The sequence below is a fragment of the Lichenostomus cassidix genome, unplaced genomic scaffold (assembly GCF_008360975.1).
Source record: "Lichenostomus cassidix isolate B80296 unplaced genomic scaffold, HeHo_3.0 HiC_scaffold_39, whole genome shotgun sequence".
NCBI lineage: Eukaryota > Metazoa > Chordata > Aves > Passeriformes > Meliphagidae > Lichenostomus > Lichenostomus cassidix.
In genome coordinates, this window is record NW_028147446.1 from 2,519,496 (window position 1) to 2,539,899 (window position 20,404).

General features: G+C 68.0%; 3 protein-coding genes across 6 annotated transcripts in view; 2 read left to right on the forward strand and 1 right to left on the reverse strand.

Moving 5' to 3' along the window:
- On the forward strand, positions 1-5,125 carry NACC1 (nucleus accumbens associated 1). The gene is made up of 6 exons (XM_085045923.1): positions 1-163; positions 1,112-2,004; positions 2,366-2,542; positions 2,626-2,731; positions 2,824-2,921; positions 3,087-5,125. Exons 2-6 carry the CDS (start codon positions 1,131-1,133, stop codon positions 3,344-3,346), a joined length of 1,515 nt encoding a protein of 504 aa, XP_084902049.1. The 5' UTR covers positions 1-163; positions 1,112-1,130; the 3' UTR covers positions 3,347-5,125.
- Positions 5,126-5,913: 788 nt separating this feature from the next.
- On the forward strand, positions 5,914-7,172 carry IER2 (immediate early response 2). The gene has a single exon (XM_085046075.1). The coding sequence runs from the start codon at positions 5,961-5,963 to the stop codon at positions 6,711-6,713; it is 753 nt and encodes a 250-aa protein (XP_084902201.1). The 5' UTR covers positions 5,914-5,960; the 3' UTR covers positions 6,714-7,172.
- A 425-nt stretch (positions 7,173-7,597) lies between these two features.
- CACNA1A (calcium voltage-gated channel subunit alpha1 A) overlaps positions 7,598-20,404 on the reverse strand; it is a 29,224-nt gene continuing 16,417 nt past the window's right edge. For 2 of the 4 annotated variants that reach the window (XM_085046019.1, XM_085046015.1), the window contains exons 29-47: positions 20,220-20,384; positions 19,889-19,999; positions 19,568-19,651; positions 19,360-19,476; positions 19,210-19,275; positions 18,996-19,096; positions 18,565-18,715; positions 18,205-18,332; positions 17,487-17,583; positions 14,264-14,369; positions 13,879-13,986; positions 13,700-13,800; positions 13,330-13,421; positions 13,119-13,257; positions 12,839-12,949; positions 12,221-12,256; positions 11,027-11,225; positions 10,410-10,675; positions 7,598-8,556 (exon numbers count right to left, since the gene is read on the reverse strand). In XM_085046019.1, coding sequence (XP_084902145.1) covers positions 8,104-8,556; positions 10,410-10,675; positions 11,027-11,225; positions 12,221-12,256; positions 12,839-12,949; positions 13,119-13,257; positions 13,330-13,421; positions 13,700-13,800; positions 13,879-13,986; positions 14,264-14,369; positions 17,487-17,583; positions 18,205-18,332; positions 18,565-18,715; positions 18,996-19,096; positions 19,210-19,275; positions 19,360-19,476; positions 19,568-19,651; positions 19,889-19,999; positions 20,220-20,384 — 2,631 coding nt within the window. In that variant the 3' untranslated portion in view covers positions 7,598-8,103. Of the gene's footprint in view, positions 8,557-10,409; positions 10,676-11,026; positions 11,226-12,220; positions 12,257-12,838; positions 12,950-13,118; positions 13,258-13,329; positions 13,422-13,699; positions 13,801-13,878; positions 13,987-14,263; positions 14,370-15,819; positions 15,917-17,096; positions 17,584-18,204; positions 18,333-18,564; positions 18,716-18,995; positions 19,097-19,209; positions 19,276-19,359; positions 19,477-19,567; positions 19,652-19,888; positions 20,000-20,219; positions 20,385-20,404 lie in introns of those variants that run through there. The other 2 variants (XM_085046016.1, XM_085046018.1) reach the window with 2 other exon arrangements.

Below are 20,404 nucleotides of genomic sequence, written 5' to 3' on the forward strand. Positions count from 1 at the left end.
GGGCGGTGGATGATTCGGCGCTCGGCTGGTCGCGCAGGCGCGGGCGGCGCGCTCGGCGCTCGGCTGGTCGCGCCTGCCGCACAATGAATGGCCGCTGAGCGCGGCGGCACCGGGAGCGGCTCCGGGAGCGGCCGCGGCCCCAGCGCAGCGCCCCCGGCCCCCGGTAAGGCGGGGACCCCCCGGCCCCGCCCCACACCCGCCCCCCGCCCCCCCGGACCGGCCCCCCGGCGCCGCTTCCTCCCCCCGCCGGGCCCGGTCCGCCACCCCCCCCGCCGCCCGTTCCCCCGGGCCTGCGGCGCCTCCCGCCCCCCCCGCGCCGGGGATCCCCCGGTTCCCCCGGGATGCCGCTCCTTCCCTCCCGGTAACGGGGGCGCTGCTGTGTCTGTACCCCCCCTGCGGGGTTTGGGGTCCCCCTGTTGCAGCCATGCCCGGGCTGGGGGTTTAACGACCCTCCCCAAAATTTGGGATCCCCCCGTTGTCACCTCTGAGGGTTCGGGGGTTCCCCCTCCATCCCTCCCTGGAGACTGGGGGTCTTCTCTGTCCCCAGGCCGGGGAGTGGGGTCCCCTTTGGTGACCCCCCGTGTTTTGGGGTCCCTCTGCTCCCCTCCCCGACCCCAGCTGCGGGATTTAACGACCCCTCCCCGGAATTTGGGGCTCCCCGGACTGGGCGATCCATCACATCCCCTCTCTGAGAGCTTGAAGGTCTCCCATCTCCCCCCCAGGCCAGGCTGGGGACTTCCTTTCTCCCCAAAATGGGGGAATCTCCCTGTGTCCCCCCCAAATGTGGGCTCCCCCTTGTCCTGCACACCCCGGGGGTCCCAGGTTTAGCCTAACCCCCTATGTCCCAGGCTGGGGACCCCTCAGAGCCACCCTGGCCTTAGGGACCCTCTCTGTTCTGGGGGAATTGGAGGGGGGATTTGGAGTGACCCCGGACTGGGGGCTTTGTTTGACTTCTGTCCTTCCTCTGTCCCCATCCTTCCTGGTGCCCCCCGTGTCCTGTCCCTCTTCTCTGTCCCTCGCTGTGTCCCTGCTCTGCTCTGTCACCTCCTTGTCCCCCGTGTCCCTGCCCCGTTCCTTGTGTCCGTGTCCCCACATGTCCCCCACCCCGCAGGCCCCCCCCGGCCCCCGCCATGGCGCAGACGCTGCAGATGGAGATCCCCAACTTCGGGAACAGCATCCTGGAGTGCCTGAACGAGCAGCGGCTGCAGGGGCTCTTCTGCGACGTGTCCGTGGTGGTCAAGGGCCACGCCTTCAAGGCCCACCGGGCCGTGCTGGCCGCCAGCAGCTCCTACTTCCGAGACCTGTTCCACAGCTCCAAGAGCGCCGTGGTGGAGCTGCCGGCGGCCGTGCAGCCCCAGTCCTTCCAGCAGATCCTCAGCTTCTGCTACACCGGCCGCCTCAGCATGAACGTGGGCGACCAGTTCCTGCTCATGTACACGGCCGGCTTCCTGCAGATCCAGGAGATCATGGAGAAGGGCACCGAGTTCTTCCTCAAGGTCAGCTCGCCCAGCTGCGACTCGCAGGGGCTGCACGGCGACGACACGCCGGGCTCGGAGCCGCAGAGCCCGGTGGCCCAGACCTCGGCGGCGCAGGGCTGGGCGGCCGCGCTGCCGCTGGTGTCGCGGGTCAAGACGGAGCAGGGCGAGCCCGACGGCGTCCAGTGCACCTTCGTGGTCAAGCGCCTGTGGGACGGAGCCCCCAAGGACGCCGGCGGCAACGGCAGCCGCAAAATGGCCAAATTCTCGGAGGCGGCGCCGCGCCCCCCGCAGCCCCCCGGCGCCGCCGCCGCCGCCCCGGCCCCCGCGCCCACCCCGGCGCCCGGCACGGCCGCTGACCAGACCAGCCCCGGGGGAACGTCCAGCGCCTACACCAGTGACAGCCCCGGCTCCTTCCACAACGAGGAGGACGAGGAGGAGGACGCTGGCGAGGAAGGCTCGGACGAGCAGTACCGGCAGATCTGCAACATGTACACCATGTACAGCATGATGAACGTGGGGCCCGCAGGTGAGCCCTGCCCGCTCCGGGGGTGGGCGCGGCTGTGGGGGCTTTGGGGACAGGTGTGTGGCCCTGGGGGTGTGGTCACACGAGGCCCCGCCCCATTGGGGGAGTGGTCAGAATATGTGGGCGTGGCCTGGTGGGGCTCCGTGTCCCCCCCCCTCCCTGTGTCACCCCCGAGGGCTCACCCAGAGACACCCCAAGTTTCAGGATGGGACTCTCCTCACCACCACAGTGGTGTCCCCTCCCTCTTTGTCCCCTGTGACCCCCTGGGGGTGGCTCCAGGGACCCCCCATGACCCCCCAGAGAGTTTGACCAGCCCCTCCCCATGGGGTCCGTGTGCCCCCCGGTGACCCCCCGTGCCCCCCAGCCGCAGAGAAGGTGGAGGCCCTGCCCGAGCAGCCCCCCCCGGAGCCCCGGGCCCGCGCCCGCCTGCGCCAGGACCTGGCGTCGCTGCCGGCCGAGCTCGTCACCCAGATCGGCAACCGCTGCCACCCCAAGCTCTACGACGAGGGCGACCCTGCTGAGAAGCTGGAGCTCGTCACCGGTACTGGGATGGGGAACGGGGAGGTCCCTGCGGGGTCCTGGGGTGCCCCCAGCCCCGCTGACCCCCCCGCACCCCCTCCCCAGGCACCAACGTGTACATCACGCGGGCGCAGCTCATGAACTGCCACGTCAGCGCAGGCACGCGGCACAAGGTGCTGCTGCGCCGCCTGCTCGCCTCCTTCTTCGACCGGTGAGCAGCCCTGGGGGCCCCCCTACCCAAATTGGGGTCCTGGAGGGTTTTTGCAGGGGGTTCAGCCTGGTTTTTGCCCCCCCTTCCCCCAGGAACACGCTGGCCAACAGCTGCGGGACCGGGATCCGCTCGTCCACCAACGATCCCAGCCGGAAGCCGCTGGACAGCCGAGTGCTGCACGCGGTCAAGTGTGAGTGGGGGGCACAGGGGCTGGGGGGGCCAGGGAACGGGGGCTCTGACAGGGGAGCACCGACTGCACCCACCCACCCCACCCTCAGTTTCTCACGCACCCTCTCCCCGTGGCCCCCCAGGGCTCCCCGGCCCCCCCTGACCCTGTCCCCGTGTGCCCCCCCAGTTTACTGCCAGAACTTCGCGCCCAACTTCAAGGAGAGCGAGATGAACGCCATCGCGGCCGACATGTGCACCAACGCGCGGCGCGTCGTGCGCAAGAGCTGGATCCCCAAGCTGAAGCTGCTCATGGCCGAGGGCGACTCCTACACCTCCTTCATCAACGACACCGGCAAGCTGGAGCCCGACATCATGGGCCCCGAGCCCCCCTTCGAGGCGGGGGGGCCCGAGCCCGAGGGGGGGCCGGCAGGGGAGGGGCTGCAGTGACCCCCGAGCCCCCCCGGGGCCCCCCGTCCGGAGGGGAGGCTGCGCTGGGGAGGGGGTGGGGACTCGGCCCTGAAGCAGGGGACCCCCCGGGTGCGGCCACGCCCCCAGGGATAGGGACCCCCCAGACAGGGCCACCCGCCGGTGAGGGCGTAGGGACCCCCCCAGGGGCAGCGCCCCCCCCACCGTGGGACAGGGAACCCCCGTGGGGAGGGTCCCACCAGCGAGGGACCCGTGAGGTTTAGGGACCCCCCTGAGACGGGCATCCCCAGGGGCAGGGACCCCCCATGGGGTGGGGACTCCCCCCAGACTGACCCCCTGGGGGATCCTGTCCCCCTCCCTGGGATTTGGGGTTTGGGGGGGGCGGCAGCGACTCGGCACAAGCGCAGCTGCCCCCCCCAGTGTTCAGAGGGGGCCGCAGGGGGGGCTCGGCTTGGGCTCTTGGGGTCCCGTGTCCCCTCCCCAGGGCCCCCCCGTGTGCCCCCTGTCCCCTCCAGGGCCACCGTCTCTGCAGGCACCCGCATGTGTGTCCCCCCCGTGTCCCCCCCGTCCCGTGTCCCCCCCACCCCAGGGACCCCTGTCGCCCTGGGCAGCCCCTCCAGCCTCCCCCGTGTCCCCCCTGTCCCGTGTCCCCCCCAGGGACCCCCACTGCTCTGGGCAGCCCCCTTGGCACCCCCAGCATGTGTCCCCAACCCCGCCGTGTCCCCCCCCAGGGCCAGAGTGTCCCCGGGTGCCCCCCAGGTCACCTGTCCATGTGTGTCCCCAGGTGTGTGTGTGTCCCTGCACAAAGGGGGTGTCACCTGGCTGTGTCCCCCCCCCCGCCTTGGAGCCAGGACCACCCCAAAGGAGCCGGGGGGGGCCAGACTGGGGGAGTCCCCCTCACCCCTCACTGGCCCCCTACACTGGGGTTTGTCCTTGGGGGGCACAGGGACACCCTGGGGGTGTTCAGGTTGGGGTCCCAGCTCTGCGGGGGGGGGAGGCCCAGAGGGGGTGGGGGACACGGGGCGCCCCTCCCCAGGGCTTTGCTCCGGCTTCACTCCAGAGGGGAAACTGAGGCACACTTTGGTGACAACCCCTGCTGCCCCACTCAGGCTGGGAGGGGGGGGTCTCGAAGAGCCCCCCCATCCCGCTCAGCCTGGGGGACCCGGGGGTGTCCCCAGGTGTCCCCACTGCCCCCCCAGGTCTCCTGACGTTCGGTCAAGTGCCTTACCCGCCCCTCCCCCGGGCTCCCACTGCGTCTCCGCTGCCCCCCCAGCCCCCCCCGCCCAGGGTGGGGGCACAGGGACCCCTGCAAATCCCCCCCGCCTGGGTTCCCCCTTCTCCTGCCCCCTCCCCGTGCCTCAGTTTCCCCTTTTTCCAACGACTTCTGCCGGTCTCAGCCCCCGGGGGGGGTGGGGTTTGTCCCTGCTGTCCCCCTTTCCGATCCCCCCCCCCAAAAAGCGGGGTCCAGCCGTTTGTTGCCCCTTCCTCTCCTCTTTGCTGTACAGAAGGGGGGGGCGCGGCGGCGGCTCGGCAGCATGGACCCCCCCGTGCTTGCGCTTCCCCCGCCCCTGGGGACCCCCCGGGACCCCCCCAGTGTCTGTCCTGTGTAATGAAGTGCCAAGACCCCCCCCTCCTCCCGGACACCCCCAGGGGCCCTTCTGGAGCCCCCCCAGACCCACCAGAACCCCCGGGACCCCCCCGGAGCCCCCCCGAGCCCCCCGACGCTGGAGGTTGCACATGAACTGCTGTTGGGCGCGAGGGAGCGTGTGAATAGTGAAAATAAACACAGAGTTTGTAACAGCCGCGGCCTGCGACCCCCAGAGACGCCCCGGGGGGGTGGGAAATGATGGGGGGGGTCGTGCAGGGCCGGGGGGTCGCGCGGGGCTGGCCCCGCCCCCTCCTGCCCTTATATGGGCAAGCGGAAGTGGCTCCTCCCACCCCCGCGCGCGGCCACGCCCCCTTCCCTTCCCGCGGCGTCACCTTCCCTTATATGGGCATGGAAGCGGCGGGGGCGGGGCTGGGGATCCCCGGGTCACTTGGGGGGGCACGGGGGTGGCACAGGGACCCCCCAGGACATGGCGGGCACAGGGACCCCCCAGGACATGGCGGGGCACAGGGACCCCCCCAGGACATGGCGGGGCACAGGGACCCCCCAGGACATGGCGGGGCGCACGGGGTATCCCCAACCCACGAGGGACCCCCAGCTCGGGGAGGGGAGAATTAGAGACCCCCCCTCACTCAGGGGGGGCACAGGACCCCCCCAGCCCATGCCGAGGAGCTCACGGACCCCCTAAAACCACGGGGGGGCACAGGGAACCTCATCCCGGGGGGGCACAGGGACCCCAGTAATCTATGGGTGGGCACAGAGACCCCCAGTCCATGGGGCTACAGACCCCCCACAGTCCACAGGGACTTCCAGGCCCCCCCCGGCTGGACACAGCCCCCCCCGGGCCATTTCCGTCCCCGGCGCCACCGAGACGCGCTGAGGCGCCCCGGGGCCGGATGCAGCGGGGGGGGACAGGGCGGTCCGAGCGCCGCCGCGGGGCCGGATGCGGTGGCGGGGGGGCGGCGGGGGGGCCGGGGCGGTACAAGAGGCGCGGCGGGGCCGGCCGGGCGCACTCGGGCCGGGGCCGCCATGGAGGAGGCGCAGCGGCTGCTGACCGTGTCGGTGTGGAAGCTGTACCGGTGCCGCCTGCGGCGGGGCGGCCTCCGCCTGCACCGGAGCCTGCAGCTCTCGCTGCTCGTCCGCGCCGCCCGCCACCGCTACCTGAGCGCCCGCGCCGCCGCCGAGACCCTGCCGGGGCCGCCGCTTGCCGGGGACACCGCGTGCGGAGCGACCCCCGGACGGGGAGACCCCCCGAGCGACCCGACCGGGGACCCCCGCAACGCCCAGCCGAACCGCCCGACCGGGGAACAGCCGAACCGACCGACCGGGGAACAGCCGAACCGACCGACCGGGGACCCCCGCACCGACCAGAAATGCCCACCGGGGAACCCCCTGAGGGACTGGAGCGGGGAACCCCCGAACCGACCGGTCGGAGCCCCCCGCAGTGAATGGGACCGGAGCTGTCCCCCCAGCCCACCGACCGAGGACCCCCCGAGCGCCCCAACCGGGGACCGCCTGGCCCCACGGACCCCGGACCCCGCGGACCGGGACCGGGACCCCCCGAGCGCTGCCCCCGCCGCTCCCCGGTCCCCCGGAGCCCCCCGGGCAGGGCGGAAGCGGCGCAGCAGCGGCTCGGCGGGGCCGGGGCGGGGGCCGGTACCGAGCAAACGGGCGCGGCTGGAGGCGGAGGCGCCGCCGCTGCCTCCGGGGCCGCCCGGGCGCTGCTCGGGGCCGCCGGCAGCCGCCTTCGGTTTCCTGGTGCGCGCCGTCGGGGCGTGCTGAGCCCGCCGGTGACCCCCGGACACACAGAACTTAACGGGGATCCCCCCGGACACACAGAACTTAACGGGGATCCCCCCGGACACACGGAACTTAACGGGGATCCCCCGGACACGCGGAACTGGTCCTGGAACTCCCCGGGCCACGCGGACCTGGGACGGGGACTCCCCAGACGGGTACGGGAACCCCTCCGGGACACGCGGAAGTGGACAGGGGCCCCGAACTGGACGGAGACCCCGGTGGGACACACGGAAGTGGACAGGGGAGCCCCGAACTGGTGCGGGGGCCGCCCTGATGGAACTGAACGGAGACATGCGGACTCTCGGGGCTCCCGGTGGGGCACTGTCCCCCTCCCGGTGACCATCGAGCTTGGGGGGGCTCCAGGCTGGCCCTGCGCCCCCCTCAACTCTTAACTGTGCTTAATTATTATTTTGTTAATTAAATAAAAGTGGGTTTTGTGCAGCTGCTGCCTCGGGTGGATTTTGGGGGAGGTCGCTGTCTCCCTGTGACCCCAGCTGGGCTTGGGGGGCGCACAGGGGGTTTAGGGGTGTCCGGTGGATCCTCTGACGGGTCGAGGGGTTTCGGTCCGAAGCGGAGGGGGGAATTTGGGCCGCTGGGCCTCCCCGCCTTTTCCTGCCTCAGTTTCCGCCCCGACCGAGGCACGGGGGCGGGAAGGGAGGGGAATATCCGGCACCTGCCGCGGGGGTGGGGAGACCCCCGGGAAACCCCCCCGGTTCCGGGAAGCTCCACGCGGGTGGGGCGGAGGGGGCGGCGCGCGGTTACCGGGGTGTAACGGGGGGATAGGGGCCGCCTCGGACCCGCGTGGCTGCCTGTGTCCCCCCTCCCCGGTGCCCCCCACCCCGATCCCGGGAAGGAGCGAGACCGTCTCGATCCAAAATTCCTTTTTTTTTAATGGTTCTGGTTTGGGAGTTTTCGGGTTTGGGTTTTTTTTTTCTTTTTTTTGCCTTTTTTTTGTCTTTGATCTTTTATTTCTGGTTTCGGTAACTCGGTTCATGCAATGGCGGCGGCCCCGGTTCCGCCGCCTCCGTGCCTCGGGCGGGGGGGGCCGGTGCCCGTTCCCGGTGCCTGTTCCCGGTGCCGGGGCCCGGGGCCCGTCCCGGAGCCTCCCGGGCTCCGCTCCCGCCCCGGCGGCTCCTCCCGGCCGGGGGCTCCCCCCGGGCGTGGGGAGGTTCGGGGGGTCCCCGGGGCCGCCCCCCCGGCGGCGGTGGCGGCTCCTCCAGATGATAAAACTCATCCATAGCCCCGGGAGCGGGCGAGGGGGGGTGCGGAGTGGGTGGCGACATCCACCCCCCTCGCCGCGACACGGTGTGCGCCCTGTCGCGATATGTCGGGTACGTGCGTGCCTTGTCGCGACACGTCGTGGGAGGCGCCGCTAGCAGCAGTCATCGTCCGTCTCGCTGTAGGGGTCGCGGAGGCCTGGCCGCCCCTTCCCGGCGCCGTGGCCCGGGTAGTAGCCGTTCGGCAGCCGCCGGGCGGGCCGGGGGGGCGACGGGCCCGCCCCGCCGGGAGTGCCGGTGCCGCGGGGGGCGCGGGGGCCGCGTCCGTCGAGCGGCGGCGGAGGCTCCCCGTCGCGGGGGGGCCCGCGGGGGGGCTCGGGCCAGCGGGCGGCGGGACGGGCGGCGGGGCGGGGGTCGGCGGGCGGCGGCGGGCGGCGGGGGCCGCGGGCGGGGGGCGGCGCGGCGGGCGGGGGGCGGCGGGCGGCGGGCGAGTACGAGACGTGGGGCCGCGGCGTGGCGGGGGTCGGCGGGAGCTGGCGGCGGGCGCGGCGGGGGGTGCTGGTCCCCGACGTGGAGAGCACCGGGCTGCCGCTGACCGAGCTGCTGCCCTGCAGCGACAGCGACACGGGGTGGCGGCGGGGGGGGCACGGGCGGCACGGACGCGGCGGGGAAGGGACACGCGGCTGGGGTGGCGACGGGGGCACGGGACGGGGAATGGACACGGGGGACGCGGGGAGGACACGGACAGGGGTGCGAGGACAACCGGACACGAGGGGGGGGAGATGGGGACACGGACACTGGGGGAGGAATGGGAAATGGGGACCCGCGGGTGTCGCAGCCGCGGGGGGGACACAGCCACGCGCCATGCAGACACGGGGGGGACGAACGAGAGAGCGGAAGGGACAGAAGTGACACGAGGGTCGCGGGCGGGGGGAGGCGGCGGCGGCGGGGGAGGTGCAGGGGGATGCGGGGGGGCTGAGGGGGTCCGGGCGAAGCGGGGGCGCAGGGTCCCCCCAAAGCACTCGCAAGGCAAAGCTCGGGGGAGGGGGGAGGGAGGGGTCAGCAGGGGGGGATGGGGGAAGCGGAGGCTGGAGAAGTTTGGAAGAGTCAGCCCCGGGGGGGGACGTTGTACCCCAAATCTGGGGGTCCTGGGGAGCCTTACAGCCCCTCCCATCATGAGGGGAGCGGCGTGGGGGTGAACCCAAATTATTAGGTGAGGGGATCCCGGTTTGGGGGCTTCCGTGTGGCCCCGGTGGGGACCGCCCTGCACGGGAGCCACTGATGCCAGGCTGGGAGGTGCTGGGGACTGTCACCCCCCAATTCAGACCTCTGGGGGGTGGGCCGTGCTCTCCGAATGGAGGTGCTGAGGACCCCAAACCCATCTCAGGGTGGGTGGGGAGCCGTGTACCCCTCTAGTGTCAGGGCTGGAGGTGGTCTGTGCTCCCCCAAACCTCAGCACAGGCTCTGCCCCCCCTCCGGACTATGGGGGAGACCAAGCCCAACTGGAAAGGTTGACACCCCTGATTCAGAGATGCACCCCGAAACAGGGCTCGGGGGTCCCTGCACCTCACTTTTGGTCTGGGGGAGATGTGGGAGGTACCCCAAAACATCCCAGGGTGGCAAAGCGGCACCTCGTGGGGTCACAGCCGGATTTGGGGGTGGTGTCTGGGGGGCTGGAGGGGGGGCAGCTTCATTCCAAACTTTCCAGGGTGGCCGGAGCCTGGGGGGGCCGTAGCAGATGTTGGGGGGCCCCGAGCCGCTTACCTGGGCCACCCCTCGCCGTGACAGCGCAGCCAAAGCACAGCGATGGGGAAACAGAGAGGTGAATCAAGGCAGGGCCCCCCCAAGCAGCCGGGGGGGCCGGGGGGGCCAAGCGAGGTGGGCTCTGTGCGGGCAGGGGGGGCGGAGGAGGGGCCGAGAGCAGGGAGGGGAGGGGGCGCGTCCGGAGGGGTCGAAGCGTCGCCGCCGCCCCCCCCCCGCCACCCCCCAGATCCTGCAGGGGGGTCCTCCCACCCCACCGCCCTCCCACTGGGTGCTGCCCCTCCTGGGGGGGGCTGGGCCCCCAGGGAGGGTTGGCTGGACACAGGGGAGGGGGCTGGACCCCCCAGGTGAGGGCTGGACCGCCCAGGTGGGCACTGGACCCCCCGAGGTGAGGGGGCTGGACCCCCCAAGTGGAGCGCTGATGGGGCTCTGCTGGTGTAACTGGGATGCCACCAGTACCAAACTGGGGCAGGCAGAACGGGCGGGATGGGGGGCGCTGGGACCCCCCAGCTCACCCAGGCAGACCCTCGGGACGGGGGGGTCCCACAGCCCCCTCCAGCCTGAGCAGCACCCGCGGGCGGGGTCGCCCTGCGGGACGGGGGGGTCTTTGGTTGAAGACACCGGGGGTGCAGCCCTTGTCCCCCCCATGGCGGGGGGGGTCCTAGAGGCGGAGGGGGGGGGAGCGGAGGGGGGCACCCACCTGGCGCGGGGCCGCGTGTTCCCGGCCCTCGCTGGGGGAGCGGGACCAGCGGCGGTCCCGGGAGCGGGGCCGCCCGTAGTCGTGGCGCTCGGGCGGGGGGACGCAGCGGTCGCGCTCCCCCCCCGCGCCCCCCCCGTGGTGGTGGTGGTGGTGGTGGTGGTGGTGGTGCCGGTGCCGGCGGTCCTTGGGCCGCCCCCGCTCGGGGTCCCGCTCCTTGCCGGGGGCGTCCCCCGACTGCGTGGTGACGCTCAGGTCCGTGCCCAGCCCTGGGGGGGACACGGCGGGGTCAGGGGGGATGCGGCGGGTGGCCCGGGGGACATCGAGGGACCCAGGGGGTGTGGGCGACAGGAGCTGGTGACCCGGGGGCAGGAGTTGGGGTGGCCCAGTGGACTTGGGGGACAGGAGAAAGGGTGACCCAGGGGACATCAGTGGCCGGAGAAGAGCCAGCAGCCCTGGGCACAACCGGGCCAGGAGAAAAAGTCACACCGGCATCAGGCACGGGTGGCCTTGAGGACATCCAGGGCGGGGCGGGGACGCGCCGAGACTCACGCGCGAGGGGATGTCCCCAGGCAGGGGACCCGCAGGTGCCGGGATTGGGGGTCACGTCGGGGTCGCACCTGTGTCGCCGTCGGTGTAGCGGCTGAGGGAGCGCTCGGAGGTGCGGTGGCCGCGGTGGCCCCGGCGGGGGTGGTGGCGCTGGCCGTCCTCGGCGGGGGGGACGCGCTCCAGCGAGAAATCGTCCAGGCGGACGCCGCGGGCGCGGGAGTGACCCAGCAGCGACGCCGAGCGCTTCATGGGGCTCGTGTCCGCGATGGTCTGCGGGACACGGGCCGGGGGCGTCACCGGGATGGGGGGGCTCCGGGAGGGACATCTGAGCCGGGGGGCTCGGGGAGTCACCTGGGCGGGGGGACTGGGGGACTCCAAAGGGGAGGAGTATCGGGGGCGATGGCCAGGGGGCTCTGAGGGGGTTCAGGGCGGGGTCACCTGTGAGCCCGGAGCCCTTCGGAGGTTCGGCTGCTGCTCCAGATCGCTGCCATCCACCCCTTGTCCATCCATCCCTCCCTCCTCACCTTCCTTTCCCCATCCCTGCTCCGGACACGGCATCTGACCGCTGTCCCCTCCAGAGCTGTCCCCTCCAGAGCTGTCCCCGGCCCACCCGCTGTCCCCACAGCCACCGCATCTGTCCCCACCCCCCCCCCCCACTTCCCCCTCGGTGGTGCCGACCCGCCACACTCCGTGTCGCTAGGTTAAGAGGGACACAATGTTCCCTGTTGTCACCGTGCCCCTATTGTCACTGTGTCCCCGTAGTCATCGTGTCCCCACTGTCACAGTGTCCTCACGGCCCTGGGGCGCCCCCCGGGACAGATCCCCCCTCCCACTGCTCTAAGCACTGAGCTGCTGCTGCCGGGAACTCCTGAGCGGGATCGGGGGACACAGGGGAACAGGGTGTGGGGACAGAGGTTGGGGACAAAGAGACAGAGGGACAGGGGCGCTGCTCCTCGCTGACGTGTCCGGAGGTGGTGCAGGGGGTGAGACACGGAGGGGACAAGGTGTGGGGGACACACAGGGACAGGGGACAGTCGGAAGGGCCGTGGGCGACCAGGGAGGGCTTGGAAGGGAGTGGCTGTGGGGGTCCGGGGGGCGTCGGGGGGGAGGTCTGGGGGGAGTGTGGGGGTCCAGGGAAGTCTGTGGGGCTCTGGGGGTGGCTGTAGGGGTCCGGGGGTGTCCGAGGGAGGCTGTGGGGGTCCGGGGGAGGGTCCGAAGGGCGGGGGGGCTCTGGCGGGGGGGCTCGGGGGCCCCGCGGTACCTACACTGAGGTTATTGCCTCGGGGTCGGACCTTCCTCCGCTGCCAGAGCCGGCCCAGGCGGTGCCCGCGGAGCCGGAGGAGAGACAGAGACCGCTGTGAACCGGACCGGGGGTCCGGGGGGCGCGGGGGGGGGGGCGGGCAGGGGGGGCGGAGCAGCCAAGCAGCGGCCAGGGGAGCAGCAGCAATGAGCAGAGCAGCCAGAGCGTCCCTGTCCCCGTCCCTGTCCCCAAGCCGGACATGCTGACACCCCCAAAACCGGCGGCAGCGAGGGTGGGGGGCTCCCGGACCCCCGATTTGGGCCAGAACAGCCTTGACTCTGCCCTGGAGCCGAGTGTCCCCAAGCGGGGATCAGTGACCACAGGGCCACCCCGCGCGTCTGCCCCCCAAAAGCCCCCTGCTGCCATGCTCATGCCCCCCTCGAGACTCCCAGCCCAGCACTGCAGCCACTGGGGGGACACAGGACACTGCCAGGTGACACCGCACGTGTCACGACCCCCCAAAGCCACCCCCTCCCCACCATTAAAGCTGCGAGGGGGCGATGGGGGGATGCCGCCAGCCTGGGGACAGTCCCTGGTGTCCCTGGGGACACACAGCGGGTGGCACTCGGGGCTGTCCCCTCACCTGGGTGTCGGCGGGCAGGCGGGGCATGGAGGCGGCGCGGCCGTGCCCCTCCATGGGCAGGTAGTCACTGTCCGAGTGGCCATCCTTGGGCATCTCCCGCATCTCCACCAGCTGCGGCATCGGAGAAATTGAGGCACGGCGCGGGGGCACAGCCGCCCGGGGCACCGCGGGGGACGTGGAGTTGGGGGACATGGGGCTCAGGGGACGCCTGGGGACACAGGGACTCGAGACACGTGGGGTGCAGCGCGTCCAGCAGTCCCCGCGGGGCACAGCCGCTCACCTGGGAGTTGGGACGGCTGTTGGGGACGTCGTCGGGGTGTCCCCGCTCGGGGCTCCAGGTGCCTGTCCTCTGGAACATCTCCTGGGCGCGCTGGGTGACCCAGGACTGGCTCTCCTTCATGTCGCCGTCCCGTGCGGCCCTGGGGGACAGCGGCGCTCAGAGCCCTCCCGCGACCCCGCGGGGGACACCGGGGACACGTGGTGGCACTTACGGCTCCCCCGCGGGCGCCGCGTCCGGCCCCGGCGGCCCCTCCTGGGTGGGAGATGGCGGCTCCATGCGCTGGAACATCAGCGGCGTCCGATTCTGCGGGGACACGGGCGGCTGGACACGGCGACACCGGGAAACGGGGAAGGGACAGCGCTGGGATGGTCAGGGAGGGGATGGGGACACGGAATGGGCAAACAAGGATGGGATGGGAACACAGGAGGGACTTGGCAAAGGGACAAGATTGGGATGGGGACACCGGAGGTGGCAGAGGAGGGGACGCGGCTGGGCTGGAGCCCTTGGGGGCTGTGGGGACGGGACAGAGACTGTGCGGGGTGACAGGCAGGGGACCTCGGGGGTCACTGCCGGTGTCCCACCTGCTCCTCGCGCATGGCTTGCAGCTTCTTGGCCTTGCTCTGCCGGTAATACTCCATGATCATCATGGCCGCGTAGATCTTCCCCACCGTCAGGTCGGTGGCTGCGGGGACACGGGTCAGCGGGGACAGCAGGGACACCGCGGGGACAGCGCGGGGACGGGGATGGGGCTGCCCCTTACACTTGTGCGGGGTGACAAGCAGGTCCAGGTTTTTGGGGGACAGGTTGGGCCAAATCGCGATCATCTCCTTGCGCAGCTCCGCGTCCATCTGCTGCTTGTCGGCCCCGCCTGCGGGGACACGCGGGTGACACGGGTGGCTCTGGGCGTCCTCGGGGACCCCCTGCCCTGCCCAACCTCTCGGGGACCCTTGTGCCCCCATGTTCCCATATCCCACCGTATCCTCCCAAGTCCCCGTGCTCCCCCATGTCCCCACATCCCCCTGTGCTGCCCACATCACCCACGTCCCGGTGTCCCCCTTGTCCCCCAGTGTCCCCCGTGTCCCCCAGTGTCCCCCGTGTCCCCCAGTGTTCCCCCTTGTCCCCCAGTGTCCCCCGTCGCCCCCTGCCTTTGGCGATCTTGATGTCCAGCGCGGTGCGGATCAGGGCCATCAGGGTGGAGTTGAAGTGCACCGTGTTGTCGTCGGCCACCGGCAGGTCCATGCGGAGCAGCCGCTGCGGGGAGGTCCCCAATTGGGGGGGGTCAGCCGGCACCCCCGAACCCCCCATCCCGGAGGGGGGGAGCTGGTGAGAAGGCGGGGGCCCCCCCGCGCAGCGGGCGGGGAAACTGAGGCACGACCCTCCCAAACCCCCCGCCCCTCCCCGGCCTCCCGCCTTCTCCCCTCGGAATTCCCATGGGGGGGGGCACGGCCAAGCAAGACCCCCAAAATCTTTGGGGGGGGGCGGCGCATGCGGCTCATGCAGCGGGAGGAGGGGGTTCATTCCCAGTCCCATTCCGGAGTTTTTTGGGGGGTGCAAACCGGCATCCTCAGGGTGGGGGGGGGGGGTCAAACGTGCTGGGGGGGGAGCGATGAGTTTGCCAGGCCTCAGCCCCACTTCCCCCCCATCCCGGTGCCCCCCCCAGAAAGAGCGGCCCCCCCACCCCCCCATGCAGCCCCGGGGGTGCAGAGCAGAGGGTGGGAGCGAGCGATGCCAGGGGGAAACTGAGGCACGGACCCCCCCATGCCCGACCCCCCCACAATGCAGGACCCCCCCACCCCACGATGCAGCTCCGGAGGCCCCGTGGCTGGGGTGGGGGGGCCGTGCAGCAGTCGGGGGGGCTCACTGCGGGATGGAGGGGGGGCTGGGAGAGGGGGGTCCTCAAAAACGGGGTGCTCTGGGGGAGGCCCGCAGGGGATCCCCGATATGGGGGGCGGAGCCTCGGGGAGACCCCAAATTGGGGTTCTGGGGGGGCTGGTTGAGCATCATGGGGGACCCCAAATAGGGGGTTTTGGGAGACCCCAAATCGGGGCTCTAAGGGGGCTGGTTGAGCCCTAAAGAGAATCCCAAAAGGAGATCTCTGGGGGATCCTGACTAGGGACTGGTTGAGCCCTTTGAGGAAACCCCAATTAGGGCATTTCGGGGGACCCTAGACAGGGTCTTGGGGGCTTTGCGGAGTCCTTTGTGGGGACCTCAGTTAGGGGCTTTTGAGGGACCCCAAAGAGGGGCTCCTGTGGGGGCTGATTGAACCCTTTGGTGGGGAACCCCAAATGGGGACTCTGGGCGTTTACTGAGCCTTATGGAGGATCCCAAAAGGAGAACTCTGTGGGACCCCAAATCGGGGCTGGGGGGTCTCATTAAGCCCTTTGAGAAGACCCCAAAAGGAGATCTTTGGTGGACCCCAAATAGGGGCTGTGGGGGATCTTTTTGGGGTCCAGCTGAGCCCCAGGGGGACCCCAAAACCCCTTTGGGGTGCGGGAAGGGGTCCCCGGGGGGGCGGGGGGCGCATCTTACCCAGCCCGTCCGGGGGGGGGCTCAGCAGGGGCCGGCGGCCGCAGGAGGGAAAAAAAAAACACCACCAAAAAAAAAAAACCAAAAAAAAAAACCCCAAATTCCCCCCAAACCCCCCCAAAATGCGGCCGGGGGGGGCCGGGGCGGGGGGGCACCCCCGGGGGGGTTATTCTACCTTATAGGCCACGCGGGGGGGGCAGCTGGTGCCCAGCCCCAGCGGCGGCGACATGTGCCGCAGCATTTCGTACATGTCGGCGAGGGTCAGGCGGCCCCTGGGGGCGAGAGAGGGGGGGGGACACACCGGGGGGGGGTTACACCGGGCCGGGGGGGACACCGAAGGAGAAGAAATTCTAGGAGGGAAGGGGAAAAAAAAAAAAAAAAAAAAGATGTGTGAAAATGGGGGGGAGATTAAAAAAAAATAAAAAAATTAAAAAATAAAAATCGAAGTAGCCAAAATGATAAAAGCTAAAAATGAGAAAGGCGATGGGAGTTGTGAAGAGTAAAAAGAGGTGGAGGTGGAAATGGGGAAAATAAAAGGGAGGAAAAGGGAAAAGTAGGGGGGAAATGGGATGAATGCAAAGAAAAATGAAAAAAAAATTAATAAAAGGTGAAAGCAGGAAAGAGAATAAAATAAGTGAATGGCAAAAATAATAAAAATAGAGGGAATTAAAAATAAGAAAAAATTTAAAAGGAAAAAATTAAAATGTAAAAATTAAAAAATAATTGGAAGAGAAATAATAACGGTAATATAGTAAATAAAAATAATAAAAGGTAAAAATAACAAGCATAAAAGATGAAAATAATAAAAAGTAACAATAATAACGACAATAAAAATAATGATTTTTATTGTTATTATTTTTACTTTTTATCATTTTATGTTTTATTTCTACGTTGTTATATTTACTTTTTATTATTTTTATTGTTAAAAGCAAAAAAGGCACTAAAACAAGGAATAATAAAAACAATAAGTAAAGATAAAATAGCAAAAAATAATCAAAAATAAAAATGATAAAAGCATCAGAATAATGTGCAGTGATAAACCGGAAAATTATAAAAAGTAATGGAAATGTAAATAATAAAATAATAAAAATCTATTGAACCATGAAAAGGAATAAAAATAGGAAAATAAAATAACGTAATACAATTAATTTAATAAAAATAATGTAACAGACATTTTTACAACCGGAGCTGATAAAAAATAATGAAATATTAACAAAACCAACAAGAATTAATAAAAATGACGACAATAATGACATTAATTAAGGATTAAAAATAATTAGGCAGTGAAAAGGGTAAAGAGAAGAAGAAGAAAATGAATAAACAGAATAAGGAGAATAAGAAGAATAAGCAGAATAAAAAGAATAAAGATAATTAAAAACCACAGTAACAAAAATAATTAAACAATAAAAATTAATTTAATAATGAAAACTAAATAATGAAAAAAACAAAATAATAAATAATTTAAATGATTTAATAAGAAAAAATAATTAAATAACAGAGATGATTAAACGATAAATAATTAAATAATAATCAAAGCGAATCGAACGGTTAAAAACAAACTCAACACCAAACGATGACGAAAAGAAGAAGGACGAAACCCAAACCAAGGCGAAGCAGAATTTCCCCGTCTCGGCGCCTCCCGCGGGGGTGCGGGGTGGGGGGGTCGGGTGCCCCATGCCGGGGGGGCCGCGGGAAGCCGGGGGGGTCAGGGTGGGGGGCTCCATGCCGGGGCCGGGCGGGGCCCGGGGGGCGCGGGGGATGTATATAAATATACTGGCTGTATATGTATATACGGCGCCGGGAAGCGCATTCCAGCCCCGGGGGGGGCGCGGGGGGGCGAACCTTGCAGGCCACCCTATGGGGGCATTTCTTGCCCAGCCCCAGGGGGGGGGAGATCACGCGCAACAAACTGTACATGTCCCGGTAGTGGATGCGCCCGCTGCAAGAGACACACGTTAGTGGGGGCTGCGACCCCCCCGGGACCCCCCCGGGACGGGCCGGGCGCAGCGGGACCCCCGACACACCCCCGGGCCGGGGGGGTTGCGTTGGGAGCCCCCCGGGACCCTCCCAGGGGAGGTTTGGGAAGCAGTGACACCCCCGGGACCCCCCCGGGGAGGGGAGGCTGCCCCCCCTGCAAGGGACTGACGTCAGTGGGGGAACCCCCCCGGGGGGCTCGGGGATCGGAGACCCCCAGTTTGGGTGCTGGAGACCCCCCCGGGGAGGGCTGGGGGTGACGGGGGCCCCCCGGGGGGTTTGGGCAGCAGAGCCCCCCCCCGGGGACAATTCGGGCTCCAGGGACCACTCGGGACCCCCACGGGGCCACTTCAGGTGCTGGGGGGGAAGTCCCCAGGGTGGGGGGACACCGGCGGACACGGGGGACCCCCGAGTGGGGGCTCGGAGACACGGGGGGGCTCTCGGTCACCTTTTGTGCCCCCTGGACCCCCCTGCACCCCGGGGATGGGGGGGATGTGACCCCTCCGCCGTGTCCCGGCGCCGGGAGGGGACTGCGGGGGTCTCCCTGCCCCCCCGCGCCCCCCGCGCCCCCCGGGGGGGTCCTTACCAGGCGGCGGGGTCGTACTCGGCCCAGACCCGCACGTACTCGTCCAGGTGGTGCGGACCCAGGATGGACGAGTCGCGCGTCAGGTACTCGAAGTTGTCCATGATGACCGCGACAAAGAGGTTCAGCATCTTTGGGGGGCGGCGGGGGGGTCAGGGGGCGAGGAGAGCGGGATGTCCCCCCCCGGAACCCCCCCGGTACCCCCCGGAACCCCCCGGAGCCCCCCGGAGCCCCGCGGCTCTCAGCAGAGCGAGAGGAAGGAGGTGGAGCTGCAGGAGGTGAAGGAGCAGAGCTGCAGGACCTCCCGGGCTGACAGGGGTGGGTGGGCGGTCTGGGGACCCCCCGAACCCCCCGGGAGCTCACCAGGAAGGAGCAGAGGAAGATGAAGGACACGAAGTAGAAGTAGGCGAACTCGTTGCCGCACTCGTCCTCCTTGATGCCCGAGTTCTCGTCGCACGGCTTCCCGCTGAGGCACGACAGCATGATCTCGTGCCACGCCTCCCCGGTGGCGCTCCTGGCGACAGGGGACACGCCGGTCACGCAGCCAGACAGCGACGGGGACACGGGGGGGGACAGGGGCGGGACACGAGGGGGACACGAGGGGGACACGAGGGGGACATGGGCGGGACACGCGGGGGACACAGCAACGTGGCTCTCATAGCACGGGTGGCACCAGTGGGGCACTGGCTGGCACTGGGTGACACTGCGGCTGCGCTGGGGTGGCACTGAGTACCCAGGTGGCGCTGGGGTGGCACTGAGTACCCAGGTGACACCGGGGTGGCACCGAGGCTCACCTGAAGAGCAGCATCAGCGCCTGGAAGAAGGTGCGGAAGTTGTTGTGCTGGGTGATGGCCGACTCGTCATCCTCCTCCTCGATCCCGATGTTCCCGAACACCTGCGGGGGTCGGGGCGGCTCAGGGGGGCCGCGGGGGGGGGGCTGGGGGTGTCACCCGCACCCGGGGGTGTCACCCGCACCCGGGGGTGTCCCCTGCACCCCTCAGGGCTCACCTGCATCCCGATGATGGCGTAGATGAAGAAGAGCATGGCGATGAGCAGGCACACGTAGGGCAGGGCCTGGGGGCACAGCGGGGCCGGTCATGGGGGCTGGGGGTGGCCCCGGGGGGGCAGCTGGGGGGGGCCTTGGGATTTCGGGGTCACCTTGAAGGACTGGACGAAGGTCCAGAGCAGGATGCGGATGGTGTAGCCCTGGCGCAGGAGCTTGATGAGCCGCGCGGCGCGGAAGAGCCGCAGGAAGCTCAGGTTGATGAAGTTGTTCTGGGGGGACAGGGAAAAGGGGGTGAGGGGGGAAGCCAAACCCCGGGAATGGGGACAGGAGAGGGCGGTGGGGGCAGCAGTGCCCACCTACCCCGAACTCCGTCACCAGGATGTCCGTGATGCTCCCCAGGACTGTCACAAAGTCAAAGATGTTCCAGGCGTCACGGAAATAATTCTGGGAAAAGGAGAGGAAGGATGTGGGATCCTGGGGCTCCCTTGCACAAGCTCCCCAAATCCTGGCATGCCCCTGTGGTGAATCACTGTATCCAGGATGCCTGGTGACAGATCTGGGGCACTCATCTCCAGGGTCCCCTGAGGTCTTGGGGCCCTCTGGGGTCTCCTACATTCCTGGGGACCCTCTGTGTCCCTAGGGTTCCCCCCCACTCCGGGGTCCCCAGTGTCCCCTCCATACCAGGACACCGAAGGCCATGATCTTGAGGAGACACTCGAGGGAGAAGAGGGAGGTGAAGACGTTGTTGAACATCTTGAGGACGTTCTCGTAGGTGTCGGAGGCGTCGTAGAACTGCAGGGACAGCGCAGGAGGGTGGGGATGGGGGCACGGGGGGCATCCTGGGGCGGGGGAGGATGGATCCAGGGGGACATGGACTGGCCCAGGACACAGAGGGGACAGAGCAGGACAAATCTCCGGAGGGCACAGGACTGAGGGGACCCAGAAGGCTCACAGGGGGCTGAGAACAGCCCTCAGGGGGCTCCCCGACCCCCCCAGCGCTGTCCCCACCCACCTTCATCATGAGCACGATGGTGTTGAGGGCGATCATGGCCATGATGGTGTACTCGAAGGGAGGGGACACCACGAACTGCCACATGCGGTACTGGAAGCTCTGGCGGTTCTGGGGCATGTGCCGGGTCAGCGGCTTGGCGCTGATGGCAAAGTCGATGCAGGCTCTCTGCGGGGGGGACATGGGTG

Excerpts from the sequence above, each read along its gene's own strand:
- NACC1 (XM_085045923.1), top strand. The coding sequence starts at position 1,131 with ATGGCGCAGACGCTGCAGATGGAGATCCCCAACTTCGGGAACAGCATC. Across the intron at positions 2,005-2,365 it reads GATGAACGTGGGGCCCGCAG|CCGCAGAGAAGGTGGAGGCC; the intron begins GTGAGCCCTGCC and ends CGTGCCCCCCAG. Across the intron at positions 2,732-2,823 it reads CTCGCCTCCTTCTTCGACCG|GAACACGCTGGCCAACAGCT; the intron begins GTGAGCAGCCCT and ends CCCTTCCCCCAG.
- IER2 (XM_085046075.1), top strand. The coding sequence starts at position 5,961 with ATGGAGGAGGCGCAGCGGCTGCTGACCGTGTCGGTGTGGAAGCTGTAC.